The sequence below is a fragment of the Acomys minous genome, assembly GCF_964271855.1.
Source record: "Acomys minous genome assembly, chromosome: 6".
NCBI lineage: Eukaryota > Metazoa > Chordata > Mammalia > Rodentia > Muridae > Acomys > Acomys minous.
Window position 1 is genome coordinate 113,748,626 of NC_140487.1, and position 12,650 is coordinate 113,761,275.

The following is a 12,650-nucleotide window of genomic DNA, read 5'->3' on the forward strand; positions in this document are numbered from 1 at the left end:
TGTTTTCAGTGATTTCTCACTGAATCCCAGTTTCCTCACAGGTTACTAGAGTGATCTTTGACTCTGAATTGTCATACTAAATTCTTCCTACATGTTTGAGCCAGTTGGCTGTTTTTTTGTATCATATGTAGGAACCATGTAGCTTTCTTTAAAAAAAAAAAAAAAGATTTATTTATTCATTATTATCTATACAGTGTTCTTTCTGCATGTACACCTGTAGCCAGAAGAGGGCATCAGATCACATAGAGGGCTGTGAACCATCATCAGTGATTGCTGGGAATTGAATTAAGGACCTTGAAGAGCAGTCAGTGCTCTTAACCCCTGAGCCATCTCTCCAGCCCCATGGAACTGGGTAGCTTTGAATCTGTCATGTTAAACATTGATTGTTTTAGCTGGACAGTTGCCTTTAGTCCCACCACTTAGGAGGCAGAAGCAAGAAAATCTTTAAGTTTGTGGCCAGTCTGGGCTACCGAGTGAGTTCCAGGATAGCCAGGATTACACAGAGAGCCCCTGTCTCAAAAACTCAAAACAAAAAACAGGAGACATTGACTTTTCTTTCTCTTCCAAGTGTACCATTTTTATTTATCAGTATAAAGCAGCACTGTGCTGACATACAGTTTCACTGCAAGTGTGACTGATGCCTGTTCCCTTTGAGGGATCCCTTTCCCACAGATAAATTAATAGGCTTGTCCTATTGTCATCTATACTAAGACAGTTTCCTACGTCAAAAGTGATCTCATGTCACTTTGCAGATAACCAAGACACTGATGGAAATTAAAGAACAGAATGCAGAAAGCTATAGTAGCTCAGAAATAACACGGAACAATGTGGTTCTTTCTTTTTCATTTATCTCCAGTGGACACTTAACTGTTTCTAGTACTATAAAATTAGAAGATTCACATCTTTCTCATTTCATAATGTGTTTGCAGGCACATTTCCATTTTATTACTTATGTGTATGTGTACCCTGCCTTGTGCCGCCACTCCCTCACCCCCACCCTCAGTGTGTGTGGGGGGCATGTGTACCATGGCACATGTGGAGGTCATAGGTCAACTTACAGAAGTGGTTCCTTTCTTTCACTTTATAGATTCTGGGGATCTGGTTATCAGGCATGTTGGCAAGCACCCTCCCCTTCCCTCCTTCCCCACCTTAAAAAAATCACTTATTTGTTTCTTTTAAAAACTGTATAGTCCATTCTTGGGATGAATTGCAGTTATCCTCACATCCTTTAATCATCTGGATAGATCCTTCTAGTTGTAAAAAAAAAAAGTGTTAACCAGTTAATGTGCTTTTTTCATAATTCATGGTTCTGTCTGGCCCAAAGTTCCGTTAGTTGTAGCCACTTGACCAGTCTCATGATGAGGCTGTGGCATTCTTCCCCCTCCCTCTTCTTGGAGCCTCTTTCTGTGACCTTGGCACTGCTTTTTCTCTCACCAGACCCATTCTAAGTCAGAGTGGATGTGGGCCTAGCTAGTGCCTTAGATCTGTGTTTTTGTTCGTAAGTCCTGTCTCTCAGGAGGAGACCTAGGTGCAGTTCTCCCCCTGGGTAAGTTCTCACGCTTTTTAAACACTGTCTTTTCAGCCAGTGCCTTAGTGAGTTGGTCTCCTGGTTTATGATTCTCCTTCCTCAGCCTCTGGGAAAGTATAATTCTTGAAGTGATTTTGCACTTTTGAGGAAAGTAGAGGCCAGAACACTCATAGGCTGTCCCATATTGACAGAAAATTTAGATTCTTGGTATGTTTAGTGGTGGTAATATTGATGAAGAAGAAGAAAAGAGAATTTGCCATTTGGCTGGCCTTGCTAGTGCTACTTCAGTCCAGTGTCTCACACGTCCTCTTTGTTGGTAAGCTTCAGCTCCTGCATCTGTGCGGTCTTTTCTTGAGTCTCTGGAGAACACTGCCTCATTGAGCTGCTAGGAGCCCCGTAAGCACGTTTAAGCTGTGCTGTGAGTGGGGAACTGGTCTCTTAAGAGACCAGCTTTTTTCCCCCCAGCAAAACAATCCTGCGTTTCGTGACATTTATGTATAGTGATATAACTGAGGTAAAATTATCTTTTTATTCAGTTGTGACAAACTGGATATTTAATTAATACATTATCTTCATTTCTATGGCCAGTGCAATTTTTCCCCCCAGAACTGTGCTGTGTAAGACATGGTGTTAGGTATTAGGTAGGATGTAGATGGCAAAGGTGTCTCTTCCTTTCAGCATCTCATGTACACTTGTTTGAGTCTTATGCTTAGGACTTACCATAAAATCAAACTGTACACACTGCCTACCTACATCAGTAGTGCCCAACCATTTCCATATACTAGGAAGTACATGACCAGAACCTAAAATAAATCAAACCCTGAACCAAACAAGATTATTACATTTTTAATTTTGCCAGTAAAGCCTTAAAAAAAAATCCAAAACACCCCAAGCTATTTGTTGTCTGTATTATTTTTGTATTGGAAGGCTATTTCAACAAGAGCAGGGCTGAAGTAATTTAAAAATAGCAACGGTCGTTTCTAAAGATGTCAAGCTGAGAAACATCCAAGGGTAAATGAGTAGCTTTGGGTACAGTACAAAGTCTGTAATCCCAGCATTCCAGGGGCAGACGCAAGGTTGTTGTGTGGCCCAGGCCAGCCAGTCCCAGAAAATGAAGACTGTGAATGTGTACTTTTCAGTTCTTGGCGTGTTCATTTCCTCACCTCACCTCTACTCCACTTCATGCAGTCTGGGTCAGGTCATACTGCTGGGATACAGTGGCTTTGGCAGTTTGTCCCTGCAGGAGCAAGGGGTGAGCTTTAGAGGCTGTGCTTGTTGCTGGTCTTCTTGTCTCCCATGCTGCAGAGAGTAGCTGTGCAGAGGTGGAGGTGTCCTCTAGTAAACACCACTTTATAAAATGGTAAATTTTGCCCTTAGGCTGTGGTTGGCTGAACCCTCTTTTGAGCAGCCCTAGTTCCTTCCCACACAAGGACCTGTGCGGTCCTGAGACTTAAGTAACTTAAGTGATACAAGTTTGTTTTTTTTGTTTTTGTTTTTGTTTTTGTTTTTTTGGAGGGGGGTGAGGGGATCTTCTTTGAGACAGGATTTCTGTGTGTGGCTGTCCTGGACTCGATTTGTAGAACAGGCTGGCCTTGAACTCACAGAGATCTGCCTGCCTCTGCCTCCCAAATGCTAGGATTACAGGCTTGCACCTTTGCACCTGGCTAAATGTTATCATTTTTGATAGGTAGATGTTCCTAAGTATTCTCCGCTGTCTCAGAATTAAGAATTTGGGTTGGTTTATCAAAAGAAAACTACCCTTTGCTGCAGTCTGTTTTCTGCTCTGCTGGGGCCCACATGTTTACTAACTGTGCTGCCTACCCTCTCTGAGATTGGTGGTTTGTGTCCAGTTGTGTGACAGAGCAGCCTTCTCACCAGTTCTGTTCACTCAGGTCACCTTTTATATCTTATTCCACTTAGCTTGAAATGTCTGGCCAGGTGAGCAGCCTGTGTTGCTGTCCAGCAGCGTGTAAAACAGTATGAGGGTCTGTCTTGTGCTGGAGCTGATGTGCTGGCTGTAAGGGAGAGCTGATGCGTGTCCTTCCCAGTGAACTTTCTCAAGTTGTAGTCTTGCCCTCTGTGTCGCTCTTCTCCATACTGCCTCACCAGATGCCAGATAGCCAACGAGCCTGGCCCCGAGCCTCTGCGGGGAAGCTACACTTGGAGACGATTGCACTGTGACGATAGTGTGGACTTAGGTTCCTTTCCCCCTCCGTAGACGTTCATGCCTGTGCACCGGGCGCCAGGCCACCCACCACCCGCAGACCGTGCTCTAGCACTGCTCTCTCTACAGCATTACTTTGAGACTTTTGCTTTGGAAAGTCACCAGGGAGGGGGCACAACATGGACACCCACAGTACTCAACTATAAGGGGGGGGCGGGGCTTCTAGCATCTTGTACAATTATGACATGCTGCTCTCCTCCTCCTTTTTCAGTAAACTTTACACTTAAAAGGCTTTAAAGACAGAGGCTTTAGTGTTGGAGGCTTTTTGTGTGTGTGGGGGGGGCTTTTTTGGGAGAGGATTTCTCTTGGCTGTCCTGGACTTACTTTGTAGACCAAGCTGGCCTTAAACTCAGAGATTTGCCTGCCTCTGCCTCCAAGGGCTGGGATTATAGGTGTGCACCTCTGTGCCCAGCCTGTAGGCTTACATTTTTGGCTACTTTATTTGGTTCCTATGTTTATCACCCTTCTGCACCCTAACCCCTTCCAACCCCCCAGCACTAGGTAGACAAGAAAGGAGTTAAGAGGGGAAAGGGGACCCAGACCTCTTTAGACTTCCTACTGGCCGGGGCAGTGGATTCCTTTGTTGGGATATTCAGTGTTTTCTTCTTCTTCTTTTGTTTTTGTTTTTGTTTTTTGAGACAGGGTTTCTCTGTGTAGCCTTGGCTGTCCTGGACTCACTTTGTAGACCAGGCTGGCCTCGAACTTACAGCGATCCGCCCACCTCTGCCTCCCAAGTGCTGGGATTAAAGGCGTGCGCCACCATGCCCGGCCTCAGTGTTTTCTTCTTATCTCTCTGTTGGTGATTGCTTGATAAAGGCCACAAGCTGCAGCCAGGCACATTAGCATTAACAGCAACACTAACACCCAGGGAGCAGCTTCCATTTGGGGACCTGCTCCACTCACGGTGTTGATTCCCCCCACCCCCCTGAAAAGTTTCCAGAATTCCAAAGGTCACACACTGCAGCTGGGAAAATCACACTCCTTCTAGTGCACAAGACAATCTGAGGCACTCCATATCCCACAACTGGGATTTAAACAAAAATATATTCTTACAACTCGATTGGTGGTGTGTTTTTGTTTTTGTTTGTGTTTTTTAATAGAAACCAAATTTCTCACAATACTGTGTGGCCTTGGCTGGCCTGGAACTATCTGTATAGACCAGGCTCACTTGAACCACCTGTTTCTGCTTCCCAAGTACTGAGATTGAACTTGGACACTGTCCTTACTGGCTCCGTAAACTTTTTAAGAAAAAAGAGTTATCCTCACAATCTTGTTTCTTCCTCTCGCTGTTGAGCTTCTACCCAGGCAGCTTTGATCCAGATGCTTTCTGCTCAGCCTTCCCTTCATGCTTGCCGAGCTGCGTGTTCTCTTGGGTCTCTTTGCCTGTCTCAGTTTTTGAGATAAGGTTTTACTCTGTAGACCAGGCTGGGCTTGAACTCCGGATCTTGCAGCCTCTGCTTCTCAGTGCTGGGATTACAGCATGCAAAACCTCTCGGCCGCCCCTCAGTCCTGCCTCATATTTTAGTATCTCCAACTGTTGCCTTTGCTTCTCCTTCCCCTGCAGATATTTCTTCCCTCTGTGACCCGTAACAAGAGTGTGGTCTTGGGCTTCTTTGTCCTTGTTTTCTGACTTGTCTACTTCCATGGTTCTGGAGTTAGTCATTCCAGAAACCTTTCCTATGTTATGCTGCGCACCTTTACTCCAGCACTCGGGAGGCAGGGGCAGGCAGATCTCTGTGAGTTCAAGGACAACCGGAGCCACACAGAGAGTTCCTGTTTAAAAAACCCAAAACCTTTGCTAATTTCAAAACAGACAGGTGTAGAAGCTGGGGGTGCCTGCTCTATGTGCACAAAGCCCTGGGGTCCACTGTGAACACTTTAAAGCAGGTGTCCTGAGCAGGCTTCTAAGTGCAGCACTGCACATGTGGAGATGGGAGGGACAGAAGGTCGAGGGCTGCAGTGACCACATAGATCTGTGTCCGCCTCCCCTCCAGGACACCTGGGATGAGAGCAGTCAGACATAAACAGGGGAACTAGTTCATGCATGTCTCTGCACTGCAGAAGGACTAATCATCTCACACAGCTCCAAATGAAGTCTTCTGGGCCAGGCCGTTCCTTCCATGTCCCATGTTTGCTCAGTAGTTCCTCTGTTCTTTTCCTCATGTAAACAAAAGTAAAAATAAAAACAAAAACAAAAAAAAAACAAAGAAAATTTTTTCCCTAAATATATTTTCTTCCATACCATCCTCCAGCCCTTCAATAAGTCTTTTGGTTTTGCTTTCTAGTTCTGCGCCACATGTCCATCCTTTACTCTCTGTACTACAGTTTGCTAGTAATTAGAACAGTAGCCTGCGTTTTGGATAGTAATGGACTCTGCGTGTTTAAGTCTGGGGAGAAGATAGTTTTGGCCATCGGGCAGTAGAGTCAAAGTGTGAACAAAGTCCGTCTTCTCACTTTGGTTGATGCCATGGTGATGGACAAGGGGCGGGTAGAAGGGAGATGTGTGCAGCCTTGGAGTGTGCAGAAAGTGGAAGCTAGCTTGGAGCTTGGTTCTTCTCGGGACTTTGTCTTCTTTCTGTCTTTTGTTAAAGCTCTTCACTTAATGGTTTGTGAGGAGCCTTACCAGTGGCTCGTCATACTGAAGAATTCAGATCACCTCTGCCCCCAACCAAAGGCCCAGAAAGACAATCACTTTAGCCTTTGTTTGAGAACCACTGTTGTAGGCTGTGGGCCCCAGAATAAGATTCTTTTTGAAAGCAATTATGTAACTAACCCAGGTTTGAGAAAGATAATCCCGGTGTCACTCTGCAGGGCACTGAGATATTTTTGTATTAATTTTTTATGGAATTTGGCCATGTTACATGTTTTAGGGATTATTTCTTGACCACTTTGGTAGCTGGAGGAGAGCTCATGGGAAGAGATCATTAAGGACGCTGTTCAGGTTTGCGGTAGTTCATGCCTGTATCCCGTCCGTCGGGAGGCAGAGGCAGGGGATCTGAGTGCAGGTCAGCCTGGGCCACAGAGCTGAGACCTGTTCCCGAAAGAAGGAGTCCTTAGTGGTTTGCTTTCGTTTCTCCGAGAGCCGCTGAGGGACAGCACCCCGTTGGCAGGCCTGTCGTATTTGACGAAATAACTGAATGCTTCTCATTTTGTTCTGATTCCTTAGGAACGCCTTTTTACCCAAGTCAGCCAGTGTATCAGTCAGCACCTATCATAGTGCCTACGCAGCAACAGCCCCCTCCAGCCAAGAGAGAGAAAAAAACTGTAAGAGATCTTCATTGATTTGTCATAAATCGAAGCATATAATCATTTCTCAAATAAGCATAACCAATCATTATTAACCTCAGTTTACAAAGTGACTGTGCCATTTCTTCCTCTCCCTTGTATCGCCACCTTTCACCTCAGCCTAGAGTGTTTACACAGGCGCTTGACTAGACTCTGCCTACTCAGTCCCTTGGCGTTGCCTCCTCCCAGCTGGGTGAGCAGCAAGGTTGGCTTATTCTGTGGGAGGAGCTCCAGCTCTTTTCTCAGATCCTGAGTCCTCTTTACTGCAGTGCTGAGCAGCAGGTACCAACTGACAAGGAAATAGCAGCACCAAAGTCAACGGTGCCACAGTCTCAAAAAGTCACAAGCGGGAAAGACCTGGGAAGAGAGGAAGGAACACACAGCAGAATTTAATAAATATATTTGAGTTGTATGCAGAACATTATAAAGACATTGTCTTTGCCTACTAAGACACACCCTGGAGCCTAGGAGCCTAGTGACGTAAAATGGAACTGTAAAGTTGTTGTAGAAGAGGGCTTCCAGTCTCTTCCCCAGCAAAACACAGGTTGTGATGCTGACGGGCAGGTGCTGGAGCTGGGAGTGCAGTTGTCCAGGGCTCTCGAGGCGCTCTGATCTAAAAGTCAGGCATTCTGATTTGGTCTTTGCCTTGAAACAGATTATTTAGGAACATGCCATAGTAAACAGAACACTCTAATTTAGCATGACACCTGTAGGCAAGAAGTTGGAACTTTGACCTGTTAACTCAGGATGGTAAAGTTGACTGAATGGCTTCTGCAATGCAGAAAGAAATGGTGCTAACAGAAACAGAAGGGTGTGATGATGGATGTCATTAATAAGAAAAGAGCAAGCTGGCTGACCATGGCAGCACACACTTGTTATCTGAGCTTTGGGAGGCTGAGACAGGAGGATTAACTCAGAGAGCAGCCTGTGCTATTTACTGAGTTCAAGGCCAGCCTGGGCTATATAGAAAGACAGTGTTAAAAACAAACAGAAGGGTTGACAATGAACAGCTACTTCCCTGTAGCCTTCTGTATATCCTGATGTTTTTTGATAGTGAATTCTCTGAAGTTCTCAAGAAACCAGTATAAGTTTAATGTATTAAGCTGTGCAGGTAATAAACATCAGAAGGGACCCTTCTTAACTCACCAGTGTCCCAACTCTGAGTCCCTGGATCCAGGTATTTCATCCTCATTGTAGCACCATCCTTTTTGACACTGTAAGCTTGAAGAGCCATTGGATGCTCAAACAGGAAGCACGTGCAGTGTTCACTTTCTAACTTAGCAGTAAGCTTGGCGGTCCTGTGTCAACACATTCAGATCTGCCTCATCCTTCCTAGTGGTTCTTTGATAATTTCAATGTAAAGGTGTAGGATAATACTGAACTGTTCTGTTGTCAGTTCGCTCGTATGATATGTCCGTGCCTTCACTCGGAAAAAGCAATAGCACAGCCTGCATCCTGACAGACGATCACATGGTGCAGCACACACTGCAGCTGCATCCTGACAGACAAGCACATGGTGCAGCATACACTGCAGCTGCATCCTGACAGACAAGCACATGGTGCAATGCACACTGCAGCTGCATCCTGACAGATATGCACATGTGCAGCACACATTGCAGCCGCATCCTGACAGATGTCCACAGAGCATACAGAACACACTACAGCCCCATCCTTACAGGCATGCACATGGTGCAGAGCACACTGCAGCCCCATCCTTACAGGCATGCACATGGTGCAGAGCACACTGCAGCCCCATCCTTACAGGCATGCACATGGTGCAGAGCACACTGCAGCCCCATCCTTACAGGCATGCACATGGTGCAGAGCACACTGCAGCCCCATCCTTACAGGCATGCACATGGTGCAGAGCACACTGCAGCCACCATCCTTAGAGATGTTTACAGAGCACGCTGCAGCCTGAATCCTTATAGATATGCACATTGTGCAGAGAACACTGCAGCCCAAATCTTTATAAAAGTATATAGAGTTGTGTTTAGGTGTTGTCCTACTACTAGATCATAACAAATGTACACCTTAATTTTGTTAGTTAACTTCAGAGTACCGTTTAGAGCATTTTGATTTGCTCATGTGCTACGTTATTCTTAGACTATCCCTGGCTGTCATTGCTTTTAAGAGTTGTAGGTAAAAAGACTGTCTGGCAGTCTTACACAGCATTGATGTTTCACTTTTTGGCCTAGAAATTCAGTCAGCTCAGTTCTACTTTCTTTGCTGCTATAGTTAGTTCCTGTCACAGCTTGTTGCCTATAGATTTTGGAATGGAGGTTAACAAATTTAATAGTTATCTTTGTGTATACCTTTAGTTCATCATCTAAACCTGGCACACAGACACCCACATTTACACTTACCACTTACTTAATTTTGTAGATAAGAATTCGAGATCCAAATCAGGGAGGTAAAGACATAACGGAGGAGATTATGTCTGGAGGCGGCAGCAGAAATCCCACTCCACCTATAGGAAGACCCACATCCACGCCCACCCCTCCTCAGGTAAGTAGAGTGAGCGTGACGGTGGATGCTGGGCACTTACTCACTAACCTCTTCTGGCTCTTTTCCTGTAGCCACTTTCTGTACTTTGCACTTCCGTCAGTTGTCTCATATTTGACATCTGAATGAGGTGTAGACAGACATGCTTCTCTTTACAAGTTGCTTTAAGGTATTGATGTTTCTGTGTGTTGGCTAACCATTCAGAGCACAGTTGCTGCCCCTCTTCCCAAAGGATCTGCGTTCCTGTGGAAGCCACCTAATTAAATGAACATTTTATGAGTTCACAATGGAACCTTAGGAGTAAATGCTGTGGGACAGGGTGATGCGGATGTTGAGAAGTTAAGTGTTTCAGCAGGCTGAGGCTTCACATGGTTGCTTCTGTTAGAGTGCATTTGGATGGCTCACAGGCATTTCTCACCTTTCAAGCCCTAGGCAGATGTGCTTTCTGTGTGGAGTGTGTCATCCCTTGTTATGCCTGAGAGTTGTCAGGACTGGCGAGGAATGTGATGGTGGTCTTGGAAGAAATCAACATCCCAGGAGGAGCTAGTTTTTAGCAAACTGTGACTTGTGATAAAAAATTGGTTTTTCAAATTTGAAACTTTTTACTGGGTAACTTTTCCAATTTAATCAGTCACCTAGAGTGCTACAGAAGCAGCTGTTAAGAGGGGTAGCTTGCTTCTTCTCCTGTGGCGTATTTCACCTGGAAATGATCCTCTGTGTCAGTCCCCGGTACAGAGAAGAACATGTGGCCACCTAGAGCAGAGTTTCAAGATTGTTACAGAACATTTTTTTCATTGCCATCCAAACCATTCCAAGTGGTTTGGATGTGGTTTCTTCTCTAGAGTTCACCTTGCAGTGTGCAGAGATTCTCATCAACATGACCTCCGTAGGTCACATCAGACAGCCTTGTATAGTGCTAGAGCGCAGTTTGCAGATGTTGATCTGGACATTCATATTTTATTCTGTTTTCAAATAACAGCTAAAATAGGATGTAGTTGACAGCATCTGCTGATTGTCTTTAACTTCTCATCTTGAAAATTTATTTTTGCATTTATATTCTCTGTGAGGTGTGTCTGGTTGGCTTTTTTCTTGTTATTTTGTTTAGCTTAAAATTTTTTTTAAGCATTTATTTTTAGTCATGTATGTATGTGTGTTTGCATGACTGTTTGCCATGTGTATGGGTGTCCTTAAAGGCCAAGAGGCATATCTCCTGGAGCTGGAGTTACTGTAGGCTGTTGTGAGCTGCTTGGAACCTTACTTGGTCCTCTGTAGGAACGGGATGCTCTTCATTTGTTGAGCACGTTCTGTACCCAACATGGTCCTGTCTTATAACCTTGTAAGTGTGATCCTCTACTTTCCCAGCTCTTCTTCAGGCCTTCCCGTGAGCACAAACACAGTGCTGCTGTCTGTGTATCCTGAAGCTCGCTGACTGTAGGTGGAGTAGATGGACATGTGGCCAGTGATTATAGTCCAGTGCTTCTTGAGCGGTGCCTCTTTTGTGTTGCATAAGTGTCTTTTATGTGACGTGCATTTGGATCTACACGTAAGAATCTTGTGTCTGTCATGACAGTCCATGGAGTTTGTGGGATGGATGGATACATAGCCTTTTAATGGATATCTATATTTTTACTCTTAAAAACAACAGCACATACATGACAGCTCCTGGCTTCATATTCTGGGAAGTCATAGACAGTTGTACACACAGACAGGGGCTGCTGACCCTGGTGAAGAGAAGGTGGTCGTTGTTATGTTGTGCCAAAAAATACCGACTCCATATGTGAGAAGTTGTTTTACTTTCTCCCCTATGGTGCAGGGTCTGAATGTTGCACCTGATTCTCTTAGTAGAAAGCATCGGGCCTAGAGAATATTGGCCAGAATTCCGTACCTCTTCTTTGTTTCCCCTTTTCCCTTTTTCTTTTGAGACAGGGTCTCACTGTATAGCTCCATCTTTCTTGGAACTCGCTCTGTAGACCTGGCTGGTCTTGAGCTCACACAGAGCCTCTGTTTCCAGAGTGCTGGGATTAGCGGTGTGGGCTACTGTGCTCAGCCTGCAAATCCATCTTGAATGGATAGCCTTCTGTGTCAGCCTGTAGTGCCAGGAGTCTCTTTAGTCTCACAGTGTAGCTGCTTTTTATTTTATTTTTTTCCATTTAGTCAGTTGGAGTCTTTTTGCTCTGTTCAGAATAAAATTGTAGGTGCATAAGCTGTTTCTGGAAGCTCATTTCCCTGAGTGATTGAGAGCAAGTGGTGCCCTCTAGTGTTCACGCTTTTTGTGTGCCTAGAAAGTCTTTCTCTTTCAGTCTTGGCCCTCTACCCTCCCATGCCATCTTCCTTTCCCCTTCTGCCCTGGCTGTTCTTGAACTGTTTAGCTGCTTTTTTTTTTTTGCTGTCAAGCAGCCACTGGCTGCCTCTCCTCTTCTGCTATGTAGCCTGCCACCTATTACTCATCTGTTGGCATTCCTACTGACACTCTCTGCCATTTAAGATAGTTTGTTGGCTCTGTTTTTCTTTTTTTCATTTAATTTTTTTGGTTTTTCGAGACAGGGTTTCTCTGTGTAGCCTTGACTGTCCTGGACTCACTTTATAGACCAGGCTAGACTTGAACTCACAGCGATCCACCTGCCTCTGCCTCCCAAGTGCTGGGATTAAAGGTGTGCGCAACCATGCCCGCATGTTTCTTTTTTTCTTGTGAGCTCAGTAGGCAAGGTACAATTCCTCAAGCCTTTTATTGGACCACCAGGAAGGACTACCCTTGAAAGCATCTACCTGTAGATTCAGTACTTGAGCCTGAACAGCCCTCTTATGTAGCTGGATGAGAGATATTTGAGTAGAGCACAGCTCACCTTGCATGCAAACGAGAGTTCAGGCCAGGAAGTGAAGTGCTTCCCTTGTGTCCCAGATGGAAACGGCTCCAGGGTCATCTGGAGTCTCTCACGCTCTGTGCTAGCACAAACTGACAACTGGAGCAGACCTGGTGGCTATGTCTTCAAGAGCTGGGGTACTCATCTGTACTGGACTCTTTTTCAAGGCATCTGTGGAGTGTTCCAAATGGCCATTGCTGATGTACGGCCAGTCTACCTGGCTGTTGAGCTGACCACCCTTGAGTTC

The 12,650-nt window shown here is 45.2% G+C and overlaps 1 protein-coding gene across 26 annotated transcripts in view; it reads left to right on the forward strand.

Annotated features, from left to right (window-relative positions):
* Positions 1-12,650, forward strand: part of EIF4G3 (eukaryotic translation initiation factor 4 gamma 3) — a 226,087-nt gene that overhangs the window by 108,754 nt on the left and 104,683 nt on the right. For all 26 annotated transcript variants that reach the window (XM_084788155.1, XM_084788154.1, XM_084788157.1 and 23 more), the window contains 2 exons: positions 6,919-7,016; positions 9,423-9,545. In XM_084788155.1, the coding sequence (XP_084644281.1) occupies positions 6,919-7,016; positions 9,423-9,545 (221 nt within the window). The remainder of the gene's footprint in view (positions 1-6,918; positions 7,017-9,422; positions 9,546-12,650) is intronic.